Source organism: Rhipicephalus sanguineus, chromosome 3, assembly GCF_013339695.2.
Source record: "Rhipicephalus sanguineus isolate Rsan-2018 chromosome 3, BIME_Rsan_1.4, whole genome shotgun sequence".
Lineage (NCBI taxonomy): Eukaryota > Metazoa > Arthropoda > Arachnida > Ixodida > Ixodidae > Rhipicephalus > Rhipicephalus sanguineus.
In genome coordinates this window covers 105502064-105528597 of record NC_051178.1, presented here as the reverse complement: position 1 = coordinate 105528597, position 26534 = coordinate 105502064, and the positions used below count along the sequence as shown (strand labels likewise).

At 45.6% G+C, this 26534-nt stretch overlaps 2 protein-coding genes across 2 annotated transcripts in view; one reads left to right on the top strand and one right to left on the bottom strand.

Annotated features, from left to right (window-relative positions):
• Positions 1-23400, top strand: part of LOC119385728 (uncharacterized) — a 40077-nt gene extending 16677 nt beyond the window's left edge. Inside the window, exons 8-13 of the mRNA XM_049413300.1 lie at positions 11889-12031; positions 13457-13550; positions 15510-15536; positions 21260-21316; positions 22413-22484; positions 23226-23400. Of these exons, the coding sequence (XP_049269257.1) occupies positions 11889-12031; positions 13457-13550; positions 15510-15536; positions 21260-21316; positions 22413-22484; positions 23226-23257 (425 nt within the window). The 3' untranslated portion in view covers positions 23258-23400. The remainder of the gene's footprint in view (positions 1-11888; positions 12032-13456; positions 13551-15509; positions 15537-21259; positions 21317-22412; positions 22485-23225) is intronic.
• LOC119386901 (uncharacterized) lies at positions 6404-11072 on the bottom strand. Its single transcript, XM_037654177.2, has 5 exons — positions 10796-11072; positions 10584-10715; positions 10272-10364; positions 9503-9580; positions 6404-8624 (listed from the first exon to the last, which is right to left on the bottom strand). Exons 1-5 carry the CDS (start codon positions 11019-11021, stop codon positions 7639-7641), a joined length of 1515 nt encoding a protein of 504 aa, XP_037510105.2. The 5' UTR covers positions 11022-11072; the 3' UTR covers positions 6404-7638.
• Positions 23401-26534: the final 3134 nt, after the last annotated feature.

Sequence of the window (26534 nt, the reverse complement as noted above, 5' to 3'; positions counted from 1 at the left end):
CGCCTCAGTGCGCGCTGTCTGCTACTCACCGAACATCGCAGGCCCGACGCAGTAACAAAAGTCTTCGTCGCGGAAGTGCTTGTTGCACACAAGACTCGTAGCGGATGGCTACTTGCCGGTTCTTAGCTTTACAACCCTTGCTTCACGCTGTTTCTTGTCCCGCGGTTACCAGTGCAGGCTGACACTGGGCTCCTTTGCGTAAGCGCGGCGCTGCGGCACCGAGCGGTAGAGCACCATGTTCGTCGCCTTCGGAGGCAGCCACTCTATTAAAATGGTTTCAATTGAGTAGAAAATGAGAGAAAACTTCCGAATTTGAAGAGACCGCAGTGCATGTGGAACTTGAAACTCGTTTTCAAAGCACGCGGCAGTGCGCCACAAGCAGCCGACGCGGCCGCGGAGATCACGTGATCCTGCCAAGTACGTCACGCCGACGGTGGCGCCGGCGTTTCCAGTGGTGGGCCTCGAGGCCAATAAGGAAGCTATGTGCGCTCGCTTCACGCACGCTGCTGCCACAGAAACTGCGCTGCGCCAGTTGCGATCAGTGGAAAGCATGAACGTGGCGCTCCTGTGGCAAAGCAAAATATGGATTGTCAAAGGAAAGAAAAGCAAAACTATCGGTAACCGGATGCGCTTGTCTATATTAGATGCCGGCAGCAGACGGCGTGAACTGGCCGCGTGTTCGGTGCGCTGTTCACACTTCATTCGGCGCGGATAGTTCTTGTGCTTTGCTCTTACTCTACTCCTCCTGTGCGTCTCATGACGAGAAAGTGTAGCTCTGAATGAGTCTATTGTGGAGACTACCTTTCGAAGCACAAGAAGCTTAAAGGAGTACTGACACGAATTTAAAAAAATTTCGGATTGTTGCTCTAAATAAAAATACTGTTGCCGAGAAACCTAAAACGACTATTGTGGTGCCTGGGAATGCATCCTATATTTTAATTAGCGCCACCTTAAATAGACACTTTCGGTTTCGATATCGAGGGGGTGGCTTCTCAGTGTCGTTTCATAGCAGTGTGACGTCACGGAGATACAAATTCGCGACGTACTAGCGGGAAATCCGTCATCTGCTCGTGGTGCAATAGACAACGATGAGTGAATTCTCGTCCAGTGACCCTACAGTGATTTATACGATTTAGGCTGCATGCAGGACGCAGAACTCGCGAACTCGGAGGAACTGTCTTGACTTGTCGGGATAATGTCCTTGCAGTGTGGCTGGCTTGCAAATGCTCAGCGACGAAAACTTCAAAGTCAAATTAAAATATTTTATACTTGTTCTCCGACTCCAGTGTGTGGACAGCGTGGACACTGCATACCAGCGAAGCAAAAAATGTCCCTTTTGCGATGTCTCAAAATCGTGTCAGTACTCCTTTAATTAATGCAAAGAAGCCAAAATTTCGCAGAGTTACCTACCTAGACATAAATGCTTTGAAGGAACGTTTAACGCCCGAAAGATCAGTGACTGTCAGTGAGACGGACTACTTGTGCTACGCGTGCTTTTGCTACCACTGCAATGAAAGATCTTCACGGAACGCACTGTATAACGATGACATTCTTGTGCCCCCTGAAAAAGAAATCGACGCAATTAACCAGATCACTGCGACTACTGGTGCACGTGCGTTCAAGTCACCCGAGAGGTGTTGCTGTTTCGAACTCAATCGGTCTGAGGACGCGAAAACGAGCTCTCACTGCGCCGTCTCTTACAACGAGCATCTCGGGTGCGCGCGCGCCTGATCGGTAGCCCCGCGCTCGTGGCCGCTGCAGTGACCAAATATTTTCAAAATTAACGTCTTCATTGCCGGCAACACCCTTTTAGGTACCTGCTGGCCTTTTAATAAAAAGAAATTCAATCCTGCCTGCATTTTATACACTTGCTGGGCAAGAAGTCGGAATTGCCCATCCTTGCCTAAGGGTCTCTTTGGAGGGGCCGTAACTATTAGTGCAACGACATTATGCAACATGTTTTTAATGATTGTGAAAGATGATGTGGAGGAGAATAAGTCGACAAAGTTTAAGAAATTTAAAAAATGGGGTTTTTTTTTCATTGTCGTCAGAAGTTTCCATTGTTCGGTGTTTTCTTGAACTTAGCCCGATCATATCTCTTTACTGAAAAGCTATATAAATACAAGATTTGGCAATTTGGTAGATACGCATGGGAAGAACGTAATGCAGAATTTTTGTCGCTATGCTACAAGGCTTTTTTGAGATAAAGACCTTCAAAGTTAAGAAAATTTTGCCGATTGGGCCATTTTTGAGGTTTTTTATAAAAACATCTACACTACACATAAAAACTAAAAATACCTGAGCAGAAGCAAAAACATGCATACATTTAGGTAAATAAATTTCAGCTACCTAACTTTAATATATTTTGTGCAATTCATAACGAAAGTTGGCCAAAACAGCAGAGCGGATGAGCGCTCCACTCCACCGCTTCGTCATTATTAATTTCCTGTGGTTCGAAAAAATTTTTGGCGGCAAAACAAATTGCGGATTTCTTCTTTCCACTCATCAGGCAATAATATATAAAATTTTGAAATAAATTTGAGAGGTCGACCAGCCATCGTTTGTTCGAACTTACGTGGAATCACCCGGGAAGAGATATTAATGAAAATTCCCTTCCATTCATGTTAAAAGATGTCATTCTTTGTGTTCCGATAATGTGTACGTCTTGACTAAAGATTTTTGTGCGATGCAAGATGCCGGCAGTCATTCGGATACGGTATGTATTTACGGCACATATTATTCACTATTTTATGAAGTTCTGACGCATGCAATGATGAACTGTAGAGAGGATAGCATGTCTTCAGCAGCACTTTCTCAAAATAAAAATTCATTGTGCGTTGACTATCGCACATTGGAAGAGGGGAGAGATAGAAATAGGGTGAGGTATTAGGGTAGGGCGGGGCAAAATGCGATAAAAATTTGAAAATAGCGAATATTTTATTTTATTTCACTCGTTACCATAAAACATCAATGCAGGAACTTTCTTTTTGGGTACAAGGTATGAGCTACATAATTATGGCGATGTTGCGACTGTTCAACAGTTTATTTTAAAAAGAAACAAAAAATGCACCAGATGTCTCATTTTGCCCCAACCTGCGGGGCAAAATGAGACGCTGCGAGAGGCAAAACGAGACAGTGTGAAAAAATTTTATGCTTTGAGTTCTTGCAGTAGAAGCACTTCAAATTCACTCCTTGGGCCCCCACGCAGTCTTCATGAGCCCAGTTTTTGCACTCCACGCATTGAATCCAAACAGAACCCGACGTTTTGTTGCCCCGAAACTCCTGAAAAGCATTCAGTGCATTTTTCATGTCGTTTTCATGTCGCGTTTTGCCCCTCTCACATGCCCGAATTCAAAAACATTTGCCCTTCGGCCCACGGCACCAAATGAACTAAACTTTTGGTGGAATGTAGCTAGTAGTATACAGTAACAATATAAATGCTTACGTTGTTGTACTGACGCCGGAGTAGCTTCATGCACGGATCCGAAAATTTGGCCAAGCAGAATTTCGCCCCTTTTTGGCAGGTCACGAACACACTGACATCAGCCGCGCAATTTTTCCCGCGCGAACGCTGTGAGCAATCATCAACTTTTACACAAAAATGTCGAGAACTACCGACACCTATCGCTGAAATAGAGAAACAAAGAAAAGGTACATTTTGTATTAGCTGTACAGGGCGGCTAAGTCAAAATGTCGCGTTTTGCCCCGTGTCTTATTTTGCCCGGCCTTACCCTAATATTCCAGCGACTATAGGCGGCGCAGCGGTAGGTCAAAATGGCGGACGAGACGGTGGTGAGGCAATCTCGCAAGCGTGCGCGTCTCGAGCAGCAAAGCTCGTCAGGCCCTCTGGTTTCTCTGCGGACGATACTTTCGATCGCTAAAGAAACGCAGAGATGTTTGAACGAAGGCGAAGCGACGTTCAACGCCGGGCACATCGTTTGCTGCGGCATCAAATCGACCACAGACACCGAGGTCAACGTGGAATCCCTCTGCTTGCAGACGAGTGCGATCAAGGGTCCGCCGCACTGTGTCAGCGTCGCAGTGTGTGAAGACACAGGCTCTGTAAAGGTCAGTACGTCGTTACTAGCCTTGGAAATTCTCATAGTCATGACGCCGTATATTTGCGTTTTCGCAAACAGTAAACGCAAGCGCATGCCGGTAACAGGTGTTTTTCAAGCGCTTTTATTTTTAACGAAATAATTCTGTGCAGTAAGAAAGAAACATTAGTACGCTTCGAAATGTAAAATTAAAAAAAAGAGAGCCGGATGTTAACTACAACAATTGATGACAGTCGTAACGTACTTACAGGGTGATCATGCTTGTCTAGGGACTCGAGCAGCGTACGAGAGAGCGAATGAACAGAATTTCGCGTAGCTGTGCGACTGAGTTGTATTTCTGAGTTGTTTCTACGTAAATCAGTACCTGTTTTAAAATTTTATTCCTTGCGCAGCGCTCGACTCTTTCGCTGTAGACAAAAGGGATCATCACCTTTACGCGATTTAGTGTCATGCCGAGACTTCGGTCGTGCAACCGTACTATGAGCTTCGTACCAAGCTCGAATGCCGCAGGTCATTAGCTTCTTTCTTGGAGCAGCAGTGAACACCAGCCAGTTAGGTCGATCGCTTCCCGAAATGTACACATCTGACGCATTCCATTTTATTTCTTTTTAGGGAACATGTACGTGCAAGGCAGGGCTTTCAGGACAGTGCAAACATTTTTTTGCCACCCTGATTTACTTGAACAGGTAAGTATTTTTGCTACATTGTGAAAAATGTCCCCAGCAACTAAGAGTTAAATAAGTTGCGTCAGTAGTGCGTAAGCGACTCTGATTTAGTTGCTTGTTAGGACAGCTGGTGTACATAAAAGATAGAACTCAGAAAAACAGTTTTGCTTATCATTTTATTTTTCGTGTTCAGGGCAAGCAAAGACAGCTTGGATTCACTCTCGTGCACAGATGTCCAGCAGCAGTGGGGTCGTGTTGCCGCATCCACCTTGTACGAGCCACGACCCATAAAAACATTTTGCCATGTTCAACGACAGACAGAAAAAGAGTTTCCTGAAGGTATTCAGAAGGAAATTTTGAAACAACTGGTCGAAGCTGCACCAAACTCTGCATTAGCTAAACACAAGAAACGTGTTCGAAAGCAGCACATTCTACAACAAACAAGCAATGGTTCAGATGCTCCTCGCATTTTGGGCACTTTATTTACAGAGGACCATACAACCTCTACACTGAGCAACTATGCAACGTTCCAGTTTTTTGAATCTGTGAGTAGCGGCATGAAAACTTCAGTCAAGAGGTTCTCTCTTGATATGTTACCAACAAAAGAGAGAGAATTTTATGAAACTGAAGTCTGTGTAACAGACAACAGAGCAAAACACATATGTGAAAGCACAGTGGATCAGCAGAGCACATTGTGGCAAAGTGAAAGAAAGAAAAGGATCACTGGCAGCATATGTAGAGAGTTGTACACTTTTCGAGAAACAGCGAGTCGCACATGGGCAGCAAAAATTGAAAGGATCTACCAAAATCGCTCTTTTGCTGGCAACAAAGCAACAGCTTATGGTAAAGAAAATGAACCTCTTGCTCTCCTTGAGTATGAAAAACTGCAAAATGCTACAGTAAGCAGGCTGGGGCTGGTAGTAATCCCTAAGGTACCATGGTTAGGCTACAGTCCTGATGGTGTTGCAATTCAGGATAAAAAGAACATCCTTGTTGAGGTTAAGTGCCCCGTGTTGGGCCAAGTGCAGAGCATTGCTGAGCTGGTAAAAGAAAAAAAACTGACATACATAGTAAAAAATGGAGAGAACTATGCATTGAAAGTTAAGCACGCTTATTACTCGCAAATTCAGCTGGGTCTCTTGCTTTTAAACCTCGACGTGTGCCACTTGGTTGTACATTCCAAGATAGAAAGCTTGGTGATCCCCGTGATGAAAGACGTTCAGCACATGCGTGAACTGCTGGGCAAGTTGCAGTATGTGTATTTTAGGAAAGTACTTCCTAAACTTGCAGACATAAGCAAAAGGTAAAAGTGTGCACAAAACTGCACAATGTAATGTCGCATGTAGTTGTTTTGTATGCAATTGTGAACTGTCGCTCTTTTTTTTGTTTTACTAGGTGTTTTTTAGTACTTCTGTCGCGTTTCCCCCTCACCCTTACTTTTAAAATGTTGCTTCATAAGCAGAATCTTGTAGCGCTTGGATTGTACTTCATTGCTGTTCTCAATTTTTGCTGTATTCAATATTTTCTAACAAGTTTTAGTATTGCTTTCTCGTTCAATTTTATTTGTAGCACTGTTTTGCAAACATTTTTGTCATGTGTCGGTTTTTCTTTCTATCATGTATTCATTGTACTCCACTCAAGTGTTCCCCATGAGGCTTGTATGTGTATTTTAGGAAAGTACTTCCTAAACTTGCAGAAATAAGCAAAAGGTAAAAGTGTGCACAAAACTTCACAATGTAATGTCGCATGTAGTTGTTTTGTATGCAATTGTGAACTGTCGCTCTTTTTTTTTTGTTTTACTAGGTGTTTTTTAGTACTTCTGTCGCGTTTCCCCCTCACCCTTACTTTTAAAATGTTGTTTCATAAGCAGAATCTTGTAGCTCTTGGATTGTACTTCATTGCTGTTCTCAATTTTTGCTGTATTCAATATTTTCTAACAAGTTTTAGTATTGCTTTCTCGTTCAATTTTATTTGTAGCACTGTTTTGCAAACATTTTTGTCATGTGTCGGTTTTTCTTTCTATCATGTATTCATTGTACTCCACTCACTCAAGTGTACCCCATGAGGCTTGTAAGATACCGTACTGCCACACGCGCTCCTTTCTCTCCATGTTTTATGTTAACGCCTCCTTACACGCGTTACTACTGCCTTGCGCAAACTGCGCCACAATGTCTGGGAACATCCCTGATTACTTTGGGATGATCTGTTAGACTGGAGTGCGGAAGCGCGAACAGCTGAGTCTTTTCTGGAACTAACGCGGCCACCAGCGATAAGGCTAAAATGTTCGATGTCGCATGTATAAATGCCGACGCGCCTTAGCGCTGAGCAGTTTATCGACGGCCGACGCTGTGTTCGCCGCTCTCAGTGTACAGTGTGTATTGCTGTAGTTTGACTTTCCATTTCCCGGCCACAAGTTCGGCCAAATAAAGAGTTTTGTCTTGGACACACCGACTGCTGCCTTCGTCGACGTCATGACCCTGTGACAGTACTCGCGGGTGGATGTTGCATTTGAATGTGTGAGTACTGTACATTCAAAGAAATAAAATAACTAAACATGCATTTCATAAAAAAGGCGAATGACATTTTCTGAAGTAATATACTGTATACTTAGCGTAAAATTATGCACCATTGCATACATAATTTATAATCAGTTCATAGCCAGCAAACTATGTTACTTGACGGGTGCGTGTAATTGTAGCAGGATACCCACCTAAGTCTGCTGTGAAACTCTTCCAACATTCTGCCTTGCCGCACAGAACTGTGCCGGAATAAGTTAAAGCGGTCAGTTGTTTAAGCTTTCCTTGCTTGTATTGTTATTTCACTGTGCTCTAGAGAACCCTGAAAGGCTCAAATCAATCCAGGTCTCTCCAATATGGCACGTGATGCCAATTTAGCAGCAGAAAAAGAACCTCTCGCTACAAAAACTTATCATCAGCCAGTATTGGTGAACACAAGTTTGTCATGCCACATGCTACAGTAAACAGTTGATCAACATGCGGCAGCATTTCCCACAGTATTGTACAACTAAACATTTTGAATATTTTCACTCTCTGTATGGCCCTTTCAACATGCACTCTCGCCCTTGCAATGTCAGCCGTCTTCAGGGCTTCAGTTTCAGAAAACTGGCTCTGCTTTCCTAAGAATGGGGGCCTAACAATGCCCACAGCACGAGATGCACATAGGTCGTCAATAAAGAAACCTCTATCGACCATTATATCGTCGGTGAAAGACTCGAACTTATCAAGAAGGCCGCAGCGTTCAGTAATAGCTTTGTCTGATGCACGTCCACCAAATGCATCACTAATAAAAGTGATTGTACCTCCCGGGCTGACACACACAAGAAATTTAACAGTATAGGTTGATTTATACTGGGAGTACGTCAGCAGACGACACGTCACACAGCCTGATCGTTCAACTGCAATTTCGGTGCAGTCTACAACCCCTCTTACTCTGCTGTACTTCTGAAAGTGCAAAGGTGTATTGTTTAACACCTCCTCTTTTGAGGGCCATTCAATGACTGACTGAAAAATTGCTGCAAGAAGAGGAAGTGTATGAACAAAATACCTATGCACAGATGATGCACTGCATTGAAAGAGCACACCAACTGATGAAAATGAAATAGCATGCCTCAGAACAATGAAGACTAACAGAACTCTATCTTTCGCAGTGGCTTCCAACTTATTCTCTCTTTCGTGCCTCTCCACGAGCTGGACAATCTTGTTTAGAAGCGTCATATTTGGAATTCCTGTAAAGGCATTCAGTTTAGAATCTGTAGTAAGAAGTTCGGTGACCTTAAACTTCTGAGCCATGTCATGTGGTACATTGGCCTGCACTGCCTTGTCTGCACTAGGTGGTTTCTGTAATTCATGAAGGAGGTCTTGCACCTCTGCTTCTGTGTGTCCTGAAATGAAAAATTGAACAGCTGTAGCAGTATTAATATTGACAATGCTGGTCTACGTTATAACCTAATTTGGTGACCAATTAAGCACCCAGGAGGTCAGTGGTTTGACGCACCAAGGCCTGTTTTAGCGGGTAATGCCAGGAGGCGGGAACGGTAAGGGGGCAGTGGATAGCAAAAGGACATTTGGGGCAAGATTAGTCTAGCTACAAGTGATATAGACAGAGAGATGCCGGGGTAAACATGATTTGTCAGTATTTCGAGAGAGAGGAATGATGGAGCACAAAAGCATGGTTAAAGTAATACTACAGAAGATAGCAGGACTGATTAACATTGTTCAACAATTATTGCAAAAAAACTCACAGGGCCCCTTATGCATTTGCCTAGGACGACTCTATGATAACGTCACAGACCACCAAAGTCTGTGACATGACGTCGCATGACATCGCAGCTTGCTCAGGGGTGGACCAATCACAGAGGCAGTGCACAACCACGTAAAGGGAAGAAAGCTTTCGGGGGATGGCGAGGCAGTATGAATGCATCAACTGAGAAGAAAAAGAAGATGGCTTTCGCCTTCGAGTCATGTGAGGTGAATGCATAAGAGACCCTGCAAGTTTGTTTTTTCCTCATTTCTTCAGTCGATGTATTGTTTCTTCTCCACCCCATTCCAAAAGCTTTTGAGACCTAACGTGGCTTTGCACTGCCTCCAGGATCAGTGGGCTGATCACAAAGGCATTGCAAAGCAATGATGTAATGTGATGTCATCAGGTGACATCACGTGATACTTATTTACATCACTCTTGTTGATGCCACTGACACCGAATTTTCGCGTTTGGGGATGCATCTAAGGCTTTTGCCTTAATGATATTTAATAATCTTACCTGTTGGCATCCCTTCATTTCCTACATGGCTGCTTGGACAGGAGCTTACTGCAGGTAGCCAGACTTGGAGAGGCTGATCTGCGGTACACATTTAATTTTTTTATTAATTTCATGATACCCCTGAAGACCCCGAAGGGGTATTACACAGGGGAACAGAAACAAGAAACGAAGCGATGTACGCCTACGCAATGCAAGACGAGATTATACAAAATAACGAAAGCGAGCTATTTAAACAAAAGAAAAAATATACATAGCAAGAATGAAAATTAGAGGAGAGATAGAAAATTGACTAATGCAAACATAAATTAGGCGCACTAACAATACAGTAGACGAGAGGGAAAAAACATAGAAGGAGAAGTACATGAATCAATAGTTCTTGCAGACAAGCATGTGCACTTGTTCACAAATTACACACACATGGTGTAGAAAAAGAAGTGCTTTAATAAAGGATGGGGGCTCGTAGAGAAAACAAGACGATGAGGTTCCAATGCGCCCTCTGTGCCTGCGTCATTCTCTCGCGTTTTTAATACATGGAATGAAGGACACAGTAAAATCACAACCATGCAGTAACTGATGTTTCATGTGATGAGTCTTTTGTATGTAAACACGCAAACAACAGTGTCGCTTCTCATCATGAACACTAGTTCTCGGCATTCTGCGCTGGCGACGCGTTTATAAACAGGGTGTCAAGGAACAGCTAAGCATTTGAAGTATGCTCATCGCCAGAAATTAAAGAAACCTTGCAACGCTTTCCAGGATGAGTACTGACCACAGTTTTCGGCTGCACATGGAACGACTGGGGGCAAGCAGTCGCAACCTTCCGCCCGACCCACAGCTGGCGGTAGATCGTCTGATTGATTTCCTGCGAATTCATAATCCAGTCTCAGTCGCGTTTAGCATACAAAATGCGATACTTGCGCATTTGTATCAGCCTTTCAACACGTCAGCAGAATCAATGAAGCAGGTATGCGCAGCGTATCAAGCGCACGAATGCATGCCCGCACAGCGAAATAAGACGTATGACAAGGCACAGAAGGCAATTATTTTCTTTAAATTATAAACACAGCATTACAGTACGCACCGTGGCTGGCCTCTGTCACATTCCTCCTTTTTGGCCTGGGTTTTACTTGCGTTTCGTGCGTCCGTACAGGTATTTTTTGTGAAGGCACGGCCCCTTGCTTCAAACGCGGCAGACGAGGCTTTAGGTTCCGATCTTGTGAAAAACAAACCACAGCACCGTCAAACAAAGTTCAAAACATAAGCACTGAAAGACTGGATGGGTAAAAAACGTACCAAGGTGACTCCAGAAGTAGTCGTCCTGCCTGAAGTGCTCGCTGCACACATACATTTCACCGGTGATTTTCTTGCCGATGCGCATCTTTGCAGCCCACAATTTCCGCAGTTTCTTGTCTCGCGGGAAGACATGGAGGCTCACCTCTCCCGCTACGGCACGGTTCGAGCACTGAGGCACGCTACACATGCGATTACTATTCGCTTTTTTCTTCTTCGACGCGTCCATGACGTCCGCGAGACCAAACACCGAACTGACCGAACTGCGTCGCGGATTGTTATCACCGGCCGTCAGCTTCGGAGGAGGGCCGCGTGGCGCCGCCTCCGTCGCTGGAATGACCGAATAGAGACAATGCAAAAAACACGAATGTTGTTAAACAAACGCGCAACAAACAGGTCCTGTATCCAGAAAACGCTATTCCGCTAAAATTGTTCGCAAAGAAAAAATGTCAGCCAATTGAAATTATGGACACAGTGACACGATGATATAAGAATGCATGAACAGCGAAACGCTGTTGTTTATAACATTTCGCACTGGCGGTACTCCATAAGTCTACTTGATCTCAATCTCATCAATCTCTGTGCAAGTTATACAACCAAGCTGATTTCGAGTGACTTCAAGAAAGTGTTTTGTATTCAAAATTAAGAAAAACATATGCAGAACTTTTTTTATGCACTAAGTAACATCGGTCGAACAAGTGTCGCCTTTTTACTTTACACTACGAAAAATAACCTAACGCGGCATTTTCCTGCGTACTTCCATACATATGCTTTGTATTCGCTATGTGAATAATGAACTGTGTCGACCGCTCCAATGAAGCCAAGTCAACGTCGCGCAATGAAATGCAGAGGCACCATCGGCAATATATTGTTAAAATCGACGCAGCAATCAGGGTACAGAAAATTGTGTTTTAGCTGGCACATTCCTTTGTATAAGCTGACAATTCCCACCAAGTCGTGTTTTGAAATGTTGTAGAAAAACTTCACGCTTTAGCTCAAGGGCGCGTATGCGCGTGCATGTCGTCCGCTATATGCATTACGACCACGGTGTAAGATATATCTTACACCATGATTACGACGGTGTTTCAAAACGCAGCGCCGGCGCTTCTTCGTTGCTTGAACGACGGAGCGGAGGGCAAGGAAAAGTTCTCCTTTCAAGGCGACGTCACAGAGAATGGCGTCGTCTACCTCATGCTGGATCCCAATGACTACGACAATTTCGAGGACCTGCATATCAAGGTTAGCTACATTCAGTTGGCCTCTTGTTAGCAACTGGAGTTACAGCTCGTTATAGGCGATTTCACATAAGACACACGGGCGCCGCCACCATGGGCTGTTAAACTTATGTTTCCTTATTTTTGTATATCGCGACGTGAACAAGGTCACGAAAGGTCGAATGCACCAACCCAACCGTTTTCATGCGTACGCGTCTAACGTAGCACTGCTCGTTCAGTTGTTAAAGATACAAAACTGGAAGGCTACATACAGCCCGATGGCGAAGCGCCGAAACCCATCCGTGAAGTAGTCTGCACGTAGCAGTGAATCTTGCAATGACGTTCGCGTCGCTGCCACTCGTAATCGCTATCTTCCACCTTCCTTCGTTGCAATGTAAAAAAAAAAAATGAGTAGTAACTATTGTGTTCCCGCTGGAGTTTTTCTTAATTCCGACACTTGTGACTGAAATACGCAAAAAAATTGTATGAATTAGCGAACATTGAGATTAAAAGATTCTCGCTATACGTTTCAGTACAATGGAAGTGCAGTAAGCGATGAAAATAATTCCATGCTGTGTCAGCGTCTAGCTGAAGCTGTAGACCCGACAGCCTGCGGGTTTCTAAGCGCTCACTGCTTCGCAGGTACACGATTTTTAATCTGTAGCGCCACCGTCCGCTTACCATACAATTCTCCATATGATTTGAAACGTTCGAAGTTCGGCTACGGTAACAAAATCGTAGCTAAAATAAAACAACCAAAACAAGGTTAGCAAAAACTATAAGAATGTGAGACAGTTTCAACATTCTCTAACGAGGCATCAAAACACTTACAAATGAAATCAGTGCACCAAGGAAGAACTGGATATAAGAAAAACGTAATAGGATTGGAAAAATAGAACCGTGAAGAACTTATAGAAATGCAGAGCCAGTCAAAAATGCATATATAAACCAAAGTTCGAAAGGCATTCATGGAGTTATTGTCGATGAGAATACCTTCTTGAGGATAAGCTACGCGCACCAGCGTGCAGCATATAAGCTGAGCCTTCTCCGCACGTCGCAAACAGCACCTTGGCTGCAGAACCTCTGTTTCTAACGAATCAGAAGATTGCTCACTGAGAGAGCTAAACCAGCTAAAAGAAGGTGACATACGTGTGCAAGTCCCGTCGCTTCTATTGCAGTGCAATATCCGCAAAAAAAAAAAAGCGCAAGCCATTTACGAAAGAGAACTTCTAACTAGTAGTTATAGCAAAACAATACATATGAACGAAGAACTTTGTTAAGTTGCGCCTATAGTGAATCACACGGCTCATCCGGTAAACAAACAAAGCAAAGAAACCCACACGCCTCAAAGAGAACTACTGCTGGTTTGGTCCGGTACCACCTTGGAGCATATATAATTCGTGAACCGTGAGTTCATACACTGACACTAACTTCCTTTGTCGTCATATAGATTGAAGCCATTGGCGGAACGCTCAAGGTTTGCCAGCGGCGCTCGAGGTTTCAACACTTGCAGCTTCAGGACTGCGACACCGTCTCCGAAAATGGTAAGGTGCATGCAGTGTGAGCGATGTAAGGCTTGATAGAAAAATTCGAAAACAAATGCGTTTAGAAACCACTTCGCGGGAAGCATGTGACATAAACGACGCCATGGCGTTAGAATGACAGCGACGTGAAAGACAACAGAACGTGCGCTATCACCTGGATTTCATTTCGTAAAGTCAGGTACTTATACTGACACCACAAGTACACAGAAATATGAATTGGTCCGATGTACTAGAAATTAACTTCAGGAGTACAAATGTTTGGTTGAATTGGTTCTTTGCAATAAATGACGCCATAGCGCTGGAAATCTGGATCCTGCGTCCTGCCCTGTCGTCCTTCACGTCCACGCGTCTTGCCAGCAATGTGGCTCTACTTATCAAATCTGGTCCAAAAATTTGTACTCCTAAGCATGTGACATCCGCAGTAAACATAAGGAAATATTTCGGTATGTTTGCCGTGCATTTCACTGACAGTCAGCGGACATGTCTTCTGGTACCTATTAAAAAATAAATCTTTCGACGAACGAAGAAATTTGTCAGTGTGCAAGCTACACCCTCAAAACCGTGGTAAACCCACCCTCCATCACTTTAAAAAGGCCATGGAACAGGATTCCGCTCTCAGCCTGTTTATTTATTTGTTATTCGCTAGTGTAAACGCTTAGCGTATTGGAAAATAAAATATCATTGGCTTTAGCTAAATTGTTATCTCTCGCGCAGCATTGATATCAGTGTTCCTAGAAAACTCGCGACAGTGTTCAAGCCTCATCCTAAAAGCAACCACACAACACAGATACTTATACGCTGAATGTGACCGTCTTAAGCACGCAAAAAGACTTGATGCCATGGACATGCACGAACGCTATTGGCTAGCGCGTATACACGAATTCTATTTAGGTTCGACACCAGCACCCATGTAATCTTTGTCTTAGGTTGTCGCTGACCATATAAGCGGAGCAAATTTGTAAATTTTAAAGTGTTCACTGACCTTAGAAGATATACTTTTAGGCCCCTTATGGTGTTGACGCTGCTCTACAGCTATATTTGGTTTGGTGTTCAGCTCCAAGTTGCATGTAGTTATGCAAATGAAGCACATAGTAACAGTTGTGATAACCAACAAGGCCATCTGGCTGTTGGCTATCGCAACAGTAAGCGTAATAAAACGTTTCCGGGCCGGAACATGTTTATAAAATACGGATCCGAAACATTTCCTTAGACACCATTGTGTCTGACAAGTCAGACGACCTTGCGAAACTTCGTGACGTCAGCTTAGGAAGCCAGCGGGATGGATAGAAAGAGAATATGAAAACTCCATAACATAATGGTGACTAATTGGCTTTTCCACTTACATTTGCGCTACAGCTTTCTGGAGAATTCTTGCTGAACGCCAGCTTCCTCAATAGCGCCGAGGAGCGTTATCTTCTTAATTGGCTAAACGCTCTAATATCGCACTTTGCTTTCTCGAAAGGCAATAGCTATACCCGCATGAAATAAATTCTTCATTTCTCACCTAAACCTCACCTCACCTACGCACCATCCTTGAACGAAGGCTGTCCCTGGCGTTGATGTTTCTTCAAAGAGTTATTAAAAGTCACTTATGCGAGTATTGGGCTGTGCTCAATCAAGTGATTTTGCTTATAGTTCATGAAGTTTTTGCCCATTAATAGCACCGCTCTATTCGTATCACAGTGTAAAAAACATTTACTTGCTAGTACCTTCGTTTTAGAGAATATCAGGGATTGAATATGTTCCGGGTCTAAAGCGCGCACGCTGTTGTCTAAGCGGGAAACTTGAAAATTTCACACCTACAGCCCTTATCACCAGGGATGACTACACGTGGTGTGCCTTGTCATCACATACATAGCCGCGCCATTCTAGGGTTTTCCCCGCAAAACTCTAAGTGCTTCCTTTACCATGCTTCTTTCGAAATCTAAATTGTGCAACGTCTTTTATTTCTCCTTGCAGAGCTAATGTTCAGGCCGTCCTGCAAAGGTAAGCAAGCCCACATGGGCGTTCATTTCGATAACGTCTTTCATGTAACTCGTGACCGCAACGTCCATGTACCGCGTTACTTCCCTTCCAACACTGCCTGTCCGCTGCGATGGCGCAGTGCTTACGGTTATCGCCTGCTGACCCGGAAGAGACGTGTTCGATCTCTGCCGCGGTGGTCGCATTTCGAAGGAGGCGAGATGCTAGAGGCCTGTGTACTGTACGATGTCAGCGCATATCAAAGAACCCCAGGTGGTCGAAACTATCCGTCGCCCTCCACTACTGCCTGCCTTATGAGTATGTCGTGGTGCTGGCGAGCAAAGTCCCAGAAATTCGTATTCCAGCAGTGCCAGCAATCGTGTCAAATCATCATCAAAGCAACGGGAGTCGTATATTTCAATAATTCTATCTTACGTTCATATCAGTCTGCAGCGTCCACTGTCAAGCAGGCTAGGGTGATGGATATGTGTGCTAATTGATACCCCATTCTAGTACACAACCCCCGAAGGCTTATATTCACAAACGCGTACTTACACAGGCGGATCGTGAAAAAGGTCCTTAACTTATGAATGTATAAGCTGAGTATGGGTGTTGACACCGCATAATCACCTTTAGGTATCAGACTTCTCATAAGCCGACTCCCTCTTCGTAAAAATCATGTATCCGCCCCCGCGCACTTATCCGCTAGAACTGTATTTAGGAACAGTTGTCTTAATCTCGTAATGTGTTATTAACGAAGGCATTTACTAATGGCATAGAGCACGTAAACGATGGCTTAAAACCTTCACAGAAAGGTGCCCTCTATAGCGCAGTTACGACGAGAAGCGAAATTACACCATTTCCCGCTAAAGGGGACCATGAGGCGATGCGAAGCCGGAGCACATGCACGATCGCGTTCCGTTGGCGTTCGTTGGGCATGCCACCGACCTCGCGTTGTGGAACGCGAAGAGGAACGCTACGCGCGTCTTGTCTTCCCTCTAGCCTGGCCGTTAATTCTCACAGGGTGAGCGGGGAACGCGGTCGGCAGGCGTGCGAGAGGGGGGCATCGTAGGAGAGGAGAGAGAGGGGGAGGGGACGCGCATGCGCGGCGTTGCGCAGGAGAGAATTTCGGCATGTCTAGCCCGCGTTTCAGAGGAAGAGTGGAAAGGGGGAGGGGAGAGCGGGAGGGGAGAGGGTAAGTGGGGAGGGGAAAAGAGGAGAGGGGGAGAGGGTAAGTGGAGGGGGTATGCGCATGCGCAGTAAGGGTGGTCACGCCGCACACCACCACCACCACCACCACCGAATTGAACTCCGCCATAAGATACTTCGCATCTAAAACGTATGGCAGCTCCACTACTGTGAAACCTGAGGAAGTGCGCAGCAAGGGCACCCAGCGATTCCCGTTCGTAGAGTTCCCACTGCTCCGTTTACCAAGCCGTCGATGACGCCAATGTTTGAAGTAAGCATGTAGGGTTTCCCCGGCACGAGTAAAATCTTGTTACGGAGATTCGCAAACTCGGTGTGCGACATGTGCGCTACTTTTTGCTGCGCTTTATCGAATTCCTTCTTGTTACGGCAGTTGAGATACGCGTCGTCTGCAGCGAGTTCCGTGAGGTTGTTTCCCCGTAAGATGTATCGACGCAGCACCGGCGAAGCACAGAGGGAGGTGCATTCGCTCAAGCGGCGAGGCGGTGGCGCCCTCTCTTGCGCGCCGCCGAAGTCAGTCGCATGTTTCGGAAACGTTTTCAGCAATCTTAAAGGGACCGACAACTGACTTTTTTCGACCCAGCTTTTTACGGCGCGACAGGAAGCTTACCCTTCGTAGCGTTTGTAGCTGCAGTGGTTTATCCTAAAAGCACGTAGCTATTTTATAAGCAGTATTTTTCGATCTGAAAGGCTCCAAACACGCATGACGGCTTGCTCCAGCAACGCTGAGAATTGATGGCAATGCCGCTAGCCCTTGTGAAAGCTGTCGTTGTTCTGCTTTCGCAGGAGTTACTGTAGCTATGCTTAACCACCTTTATTTTGAGCTTTCCAGCCCTTTTTGAAAATAGCAAGCTGTTACAGTGAGATGATGTGGCTTTATACACCTTCTCGGTATTTGTACAGCGTTGTGCGCGCCTGCGACCAAGGTTGCCTGCGCCTGTGTGATGGATGGCTTTTCGCGGCATGGGATCATTACGCCAAGCGAAGGCAGCGCCACTTTGTTGCATACAACTAACGCAGGCCTATATGTACATTTTTATGGAGTAATATCTTTTAATATAAAGAGATGAACAATATTTCAGTACTAACAGAAAAGTCATCGAACGCATGCACCAATCAATGGTCACGTGACCGGCTTCATCGAACCGTGTATGATTTTGCCGCCAGAGGCGCCAAAGGTCATTTTTCCCGACTTTCAATGAAGAAATAAAAATATAAATCCGCCTCTCACGAGATAAACAGGGTTGGTTTGAGTCAATGCGACGGACAATCTTTCCATCAGTGCAGTCATCTCATTTCATGTTCTGGGCAGTTGTCGGTCCCTTTAAAGGGGCCCTGCAACACTTTCTGAGCAGGGTCAAAAAGCGCTGCCAATCGGTAGTCGAGGCTTCCGAGAACACGCGAGCCAAATATTATAGCGAAGCGAGCGGCCTGGAATTTACAATAAATTCTCAAAGTCGGCTGAAAATCGCTCCCTCTTCTCTCGACAAATGATGTATTAGTCCGCAACATATGACGCGATTGTCGGCAGTTCCACCATTGGCTGATGTTATAATCACGATAACACCCTCATTATTACCTTCATTGTTAATTTTGAGTCCAATAAGTAGATAATATGTATGTTTATATTGTGTTATGCCGTTAAAACACCGAACAAACTTTAATATTAGCACTTCCGGTCTCACCGACAGCTCGTCTGCTCGTAGTTGCGTGGTTGCGTTTTCTTCACCATGCGCAGTGCCGAAATCGTGAATATTTCTGTGCTTTTGACCATCGCCTGTTGCCGTTGAGAGTGGCAGCCGTTCGAGTGTTGCCTCGTCAGCTGGAAACTGCATCGTCGGCACGTTCTCACGACCGACCAAGGCAGCGGTGCAGCATTTCTTCGATAACAATGCTGGCGCCGGTTAGCTTAGGATACCTGTGTTCGCTGTATGGCGAGAGTCCCGTTCGCTGTCTGTTCAGTATGTCATCGAGCCGTACCTCGGCGTATCCTCCCCGTAGTCTCAGGTTCCCGAGAAACCGCGACACAGCAACCAAGCAGACTCGCATTTTCACGGTAGCTGCAGACAGCCAGGGGATGGGTCCGCGCCGGCCCGATACCCCACGATCCTTTCTTCTAGTCTTTAGTTCTTTGTTGTCAGCCCGCACTCGCTGTGCGCCCGCATTCGAAGAGCAAACAGCATCGAAGTACCGCCACTGGGAGAAGGGTGCACTCAGCTTTGCCGTGTTGAATACGATTCAAGCGCGAGCAGTGCGACGAGGCGGTGTATCGGAGTGTGGGTCGAAACCCATCTCAGCTGTCATTCATTCCAAACGCGCACACAGGTTTGCGTCCATGGTTGGCAGAGCGATGAAAACACTACGGCATTTCGAGGTGCACACCCAACATTACCAAACCGACTCGCAGTTTTCAAGCACGCGCGATACACGGTGCGATGGGCTTCGCTCGACGACGACGGCGCAAGCCGACCGGAAGTGGCGCCATAGACCACGTGGTTGCGCCGAGACGCCAGAGAGAAAAAAAATGAAGAAAAAAAATGCCGCCGGCGCTGACATAACTCTTCGGCGCCTCCTCACACCTCCGCCCTCCCTCCCTTTACGCCCCGCGCAGCTTTCCGCGCGCTCGCGTCGTTGAGTTGAGGGGGAAAGCTGCGGAACGTGATCTCTATAATTTGGTAACACCACTTAGACTCGACGTATTCGAAAAATTTTTGCGGCATATGACTAGTGAAGAGTCATACGTCAATAATGAGACTATTCCAATATAACTAAGAAAGGTGTTGCAGGGCCCCTTTAAGTTAGTTATTGCGATTACTGCTTGGTGATTTCTGTTAATTATAATATTTTAGACCCTTTTCGTACATTCTAACTATGTTTTGAGCATTGCTAGCCTTGTTACGGCCCTCCTTCGACTGTCGCCGTCCACCCCTCCTTCCGAAGCTCACATAATTGCACTCTGAGTGCTCGCAAATAGGCCCTTCATACTTACCAGACCTCATACATAGCATCGCTTTGTACCCGGTAGCGCCCCCCCCCCCCTCCCGCAGATATGAGGAGAGAAAAGTAACTGTTGCCGTCGACGTAACAGTTCCCGTTGCCCCCCTTTTCCTTTATGATTCCCCTCACCCCCTTCCCAAGTGCTGGATAACCTACCGTAGAGTTACTGTATATGCTACCTTAGAGTAACTCTAGCCTACCGGGCTCAGCCCTGATTAAGCTCCCTGCCTTTCTTTTACCCTCATTCTCCTCCCTCTCTCCGCTGATATTGCTCTTTACGCTCACTCGCCCCTTTACTCTCCGCGTGCTCGAAGGATAGCAATAGCCGCTTGCCTATCACGTCTTGAAGGCCCATCTCTCAGTCGTTTTTACTTTACTACTACCTGCTACTACTTTTTACGAGAAGGCTTCGTACGTGATGCTTAAGTATTCTTGCTTTATCCATGGCTACGAAAGAACGAGAACAAAACTTGCCTTCAGCTTCGTACTGACTCCTTTCGTTCTTGCTCTGGGTTAAGGGCGCAGTGGGCGCGGAACATCTGAGTGCGCGGAACTGATTTCCGGAGCTCTCCACTACGGCGCCCCTTATAATCATATCGTGGTTTTGGGACGTTAAACACCAAAAAATAATAATTCTGCACCTCACCTGGTTTCGCAGTCTCTGGGATCGGCACACCCTTGACCAAGAGACGATGCCATGTGATTACATCATCGTGTGATGTCACGATATTGTCACGCGCGCTTCTTTTGCTATGTTTGTGTAACTGGTCCGTTGCACCTGTGATGGCTGTATCGTGCAGGCCGCGCCAGAATGTGTGGTAACATTCCAGATTGTAGTAGATCATTTTGTCAAGATTGCGCACATGACGCGAATAGTCAAGATTATACTAGAGCTTGCGCAAGTACCAGTGACAAGACTGGAAAGTTCGATGCATGATGTATAAAAGACGGCGCGTCCCAGCAATGATCAGTTTATCGACGACCGATGCTCTGTGCGCCGCTATCAGTGTGCAGTGTTTATTGCTGTAGTTTGACTTTCCGTTTCCCGGCCACAGGTTTGGCCTAGTAAAAAGTTTCATCTTGGACACGCCGACTGCTGCCTTCGTCGATGTCACGACCGCGTGACAATTTGGACGCCATGATGACGTCACAAATTCTAACGATCTGTGACGTCATGATGGCGTCATTGGATAACGTCGTCCCGAGAAGATGATTTTTAGCGTCACTCGATTGTGTTGATGCCTACGCCGAGGTTCACTTTTCGCGTTTGACGAGGCATCTCAGTCTTACGTTTTAATAACACAATGCGAATAGTGCCCAAAAGCTGTGCCTGAGCGTCAGCGCCTTCCGGATAAAACGGCACCGACCTCGAGGTCGCAGTTCTCTTCGTTGCATGTTGCGACTGCAGAAGCCGGAAAGACGTAATGCGGGTATCGATTTAGATACTGCCTATTACTATCTTGTTAGTTCTCGTTACGTCCTAAGTTCGTGCGAGATATATTGTTTTACTGTGCCTTATTGATTTACCTATCTTTTCGTTGCAGGTGACACGTGCAGTCCGCTTTACCTGGCTATCGTTGGAATATCGGAAGAGTGCTCTTGTAAGCATGCGTTCCTGTTCGGTTTGTTTAATATCGTGTCTTTAGTTATATGACAAAGTTCCTGTCGGCTATGCCAAGTGTAACATAAAGTTCCAGTAAGAACAGTGCACCTTCAGCCATTTATTTACTAAACACCCAGAGAAGTGGACCTAACCCCGATATCGCCCACGCGTACAGCATTTCGTGCTTCAATTTCTTTCTGTGCGGTTGCTTGCTATATAACATCGCGCGTTTTTTTTTAAATTATTTTAAAGCCCTTGGTATGCCTAACGTGTGAAACGTCGTAACTTCCACGTTTGGAGTATCTCTTACACTGACGGTTGCTAACGAAAACGAATCCGTTTTTTTTTTTTAAGTAAGTGTCACTTATATTCAAAGATACCGGCCCATCAGAAGCGTAGCCAGAAATTTTTTTCGGGGGGGGGGGGGGGGTTTCAACCATACTTTATGTATGTTCGTGCGTGCGTTTGTATGTGTACGTGTATATATACACGAGCAAAAGTGAAAAATTTCGGGGGGGTTTCAACCCCCCGACCCCTCCCCCCCCCCCCCCATTGACACGCCCCTGCGGCCCATAAAACACGACGAGCTTCACAGGGCAAAAAGTGAAACAATGTATTTTCACATTGAGCCGGAGGCGTTGTTTGAAGTTAAGAAATAAATTGTCTTGTATAGCTAGCACGTAGAACTTGCGTTCTCATCGTTGTACTGTGCGAGCGTATAATGATAACAACCTGAAGTCACGCTATGATATAGACCATTTAATTTTGACTTGGACACGGTCCGCACGGAAATGCTCTGATGGTATGCGAACAGTCTTCGAAATAATGCACTTGTTTCGTTTCACTCGTGTGACGTGGCTAAAGTATAAGCCACATATTTGTTACCAATAGCAGTATAGTGTAGTACGTCAAGTTTCTAAGTTGCGATGGCATTACATAACGTGCTGTCTAAGTAAAATGACAAAGCGCCAAGCTTCAAGATAAAGTCGCCCCTTATGTTCTCATCAACACTCTCAGTATTAAGGCGTCACGTGGTTACTATAGACCAGTGTGCCTTATATTTATGGCCTATTCGTCCTTTGTCACTCATGTAGCCTCTGGCAGAGGCCTTGGCGCCGTTTGCGCACCGACTACTGGGCAAGTTGGATATCGCCTCACACTTCATCGTGAGTATTACGAGCTTGCATTGTCCTCGTATTTATTCCCGAAGTGCTTTTATATTTTCGTATCGCGTCGTGAACATCTTTATCTCTAAAACAGAATGGCGAGGCGTTCCAAGTACCCATTAATTACGACCGAGTTAGCTATAGACCGTTCTGCACCTATCAGTTTTCCATAACCACATACACGTAATTATGGTAGTGAAATAAGGCTATCCGCACGCGGAGTAAGGTACGTACTACTGCGATAAAAAGCTGCAATAAAACACCGTCAAAACGGTGAAAATTTTATTGATAATCTACCCTCTCCTAAGCGAAGTTTAAGTGATCGCACGAAGCGAGCTTTACGTAAAGCAACTACGCTATGTAGATGGGAAACCTAGGACAAGTTCATTGACCCTAAAAGAAAGGGCAACTCTAAAAGCACAGTGGAGAAGCCTTTGCAGTTAGTTTTTCACCCATTATAACAAGTCAAGATTGCGTAGACGTTATTTAGGTGAGCTCTTTAGCTTCCTTGCACACTTTAAAAGCTTCTGTGCACGGTCGTTATATTGAAATCACTATTTCAGACAATTTGGCATGAGTGAGCAGACATTTTACGCGAACAGTGATTGGAAGCCTTTACCGACTCATTCTCTTCGTTTCACTTTCCTCGTCAAAAGCTTACTCACTTTTTTTATTTGTATAAACGAATATGGACTTTGCGAAATGTACTAATTATGCTGCTTTGTTATGCTTCTTTCGCAGATATCAATAATACGTTGGCTGTTGGAGCATGAGACATTCAAGACCCACGTTACCGACTATTTATATTCATAGACATTTCATATCTTCTATGGCTTTTTCAAATAAACAAATCCTTATTTCCTCCATTTTCAGCAGCGATAAGGCCAACCTTGGGTTGTGGCCGCAACAAAGTTGCCCATGTTCAAAAGACTTCGTTCATTTCAACTATCAGTCCGTTCTAGCGAAGAGTGGACTGACCAATGAACTGATCCTTCTCCTTTTCAATTAATTACAGGAGAAAAACATAGGAACCAGTAATCCGAACGGTAACCTATCAACTATAAACGAAACAGAAATTTCATGCTGTATTGTTACAGCAAGGTTACCGTGCCACAAAATAGTTCCCCGCACTTCAGCTCATTCAATAACAAAATTAAGTGGCTACAAGACACAATGAACGAAACCCTATGAAACCAAATTCGCACGACACACTCTACCATAACGAAAATTTGTTTTCCTTGCCCAAGTATAGTCGCCGTAAATATAAAACCCTCCCAGCACGCACTTACACTTGACACTGCAGGGGAATGTCAAGTAATAACAATAATATCTGGAGTTTAACGTCCCAAAACCACGATATGATTGAGGGACGCCGTGGTGGAGGGCTCCGGAAATTTCGACCACCAGGGGTTCTTTAACGTGCACCTAAAGCTAAGTGCACGGCCCTCAAGGGAGTGTCAAGTCGTCGCAGCGTTAAGAGTCGACTGATTTCACTAGTCGGAAATAAAGGCTTCTTACAACGGGCACACCCAGAATTCCTTTCTTTCGGAGTGTGGTTGCTACGTTTACTAAGAAGAAAGCCTTATATGCCTCACTAAACACGAAATTTGACCGTCGGCGTCGCCGTCTCGCGTCCTGTGGCGTCAGGGACGAGTGGTGCAAAAAGTCATCATTACGGGATGACGTCACCATATCACATCACCATGACGTAACAAAATTGTGACGTAACGCCACATAATGCCGTATAGCGCCTTCCTTTGGGCAGCGAACAAAACTGGGGAGAGCACGACCTCAAGAGAACAAACAGACGGCGCTTCGCAGTGGCACGTAAAGCCACGGCTCGTGTTCCGTGATGGCGCCCATTCTGGTTCAGCCGTCTCGTTCCCTCGCTTTTGTGGCATAAGCCTACACCGACATCACATGACATCGTAGCTTGATCAAAGGTGGGCTGATCACGGGGGCAGTGCAAAACGAGGTGAGGTGCCTCCGATCCTGGAGGCAGTGCGAATCCATGCTAGGTGCACAAATCTTTCGGAGGGTGGCGGGGCAGGATAAATACATCTAGGGAGCCTACATGGCCGGCGGCTCATGTAGACTCCCTAATACATCGACTGAGAATCAGAGGAAGATGGATTTCGCCTTCGAGTCGTCCTAGGTGAATGCACAAGGGACCCTGTGACTTCTTATATATATATAACTGTCCAACAATACTTGTCTTGATTGTGTCTCCGTGGACGTGAGCAAATCTATGCCCTTAAAAAGGGCGACGTGAATCGAATTAAGGCGCTGACGTAATCAATTTCTCATAAACACAAGGGTTCAATTGGAGGCCTTTCAGGAAGTAGCCCTAAAAACAGGGTGTTGCAGCGAACCCAAACCGAAACTGCGGAACGTCCCTGAATACTATCTGAGCATGACCTGAAAAACGCGCGATGTTTCGCCGGCAGTGCGAAGCAATGAATGCGGTAAGAAACAAGTGGGATGTTATTCTAGCAGCTGACGGCTTTAGCATCGGACCTGGCACGACTCAACAAACGCTTGCGTAACGAAACGTAGCCGTTGCAGCGAGTGAAGCGACCGTCGTGTTCGCTTCAACGCAAACTGAGCGACGAGAACATAACACGTACGAAGGTATGAGCTGTGTGCTGATCTCCATCAAGATATGGCGCTCACGACCGCGCCTGACCAGTCGGAAGGCGTAAATGCTGCCGGAGACACGCAGCCGCCCTCAGGGACCCCCATGGGCTTTTAGTGCGACGGAAGGCGGCTGGTGCGCTTCCCCTCCCTATAACTTCTGTTGCAATGAAATCAGTTATTAGATCTGAATGTGTCGATTCAATGTACGAGGCGCAAGAGTTTTGGTGACTGCGTGGAAAGACTAAGTCGAACAATGACTTGTTTATGGGATTCTGGTGTTTTGTGGTCTGATCCCTATTCGCATGCACTGGCACTTATCGCCGATGGTTTCTGTTCTGTATCTTCCTCTTGAGTGATTACTAGTGAAATGTACATCTAACAACATTCTTGTACATCTTCCGCACATGCCTGTATAAAGCGTGAACACAAATGAACACTGACGATCATGTGCATCATGAGCTAATGGTTATAAGTACTTTCGTTCTAGTTTTTTCTTGTTTTAGAGCGCAGCTCTTAGAAGCCCGTTCCAACGTTGAGCGGCGTCGCCGTTGCCGTCGCCGTCGGTGGCGTAACCGATAGACATGAAAAAATAAAATGACAACAAATACGCAGGATCGAATGGGATTTGAAGCCGGGCCCTATGCATGGCGGTCGATTATTCCATCACAGAGCCACGCTGGTGCTTGAAACTGCTTTGCAAAAAGACGCTATACGTACACGCGTCAGGTCGGGCAAGGAATCGCGTTAACCTATGAATATAGCGTGGCAGAAGAGTAAAATAACAATCAGTCATCACACAATGCTAATTGTGCAACGAATGTGTGGTTCAGTGCTTCCAACCCATGGCGAAGCGCTCAGTCATAATTCTTTATTGTCATAAGCCACACGCAGCATCAACAAAGTGCACATAATACCTTACAGATGTGTAGCGGGTACCTCGCTTATCCGCCGAAAGACGAATAATGGCGCAGTGGGTGCTGTCCTACTTCACAAAAATTATGATTTATGGCGTAGTCGATACCTTGCGAAAACCCAAACCTTCAAACACAGTTGGCATTGCCCCAACATGAAGCTGCGCTCAGAATTCGCATTAGGCAGTATCGTAATCGTCGGTTAATTTATTTTTAGATGCGAAGCATCTTATGGCGGAGTTCAAATGGTGTGCGACGCGACCATGGTGCACCCTTACTGCGCATGCGCAAACACTCTCCACACACCTCCTCTCCACTCCCCCTATCCCCCACTCCACTACTACTCTCCCTATCCACTCCCCCTCTCCCTTTCTCCTTTCGATTCCTCCTTTTCCCCTCTCCGCTCCCACTCCCCCTCCTCGTTTAGATAAAAGGCTCGCGTTAGGTCGTACACACGCTCGTCACTGCGCCGGCTGCGCCGGTGTCATGAGTTCCAACGTCA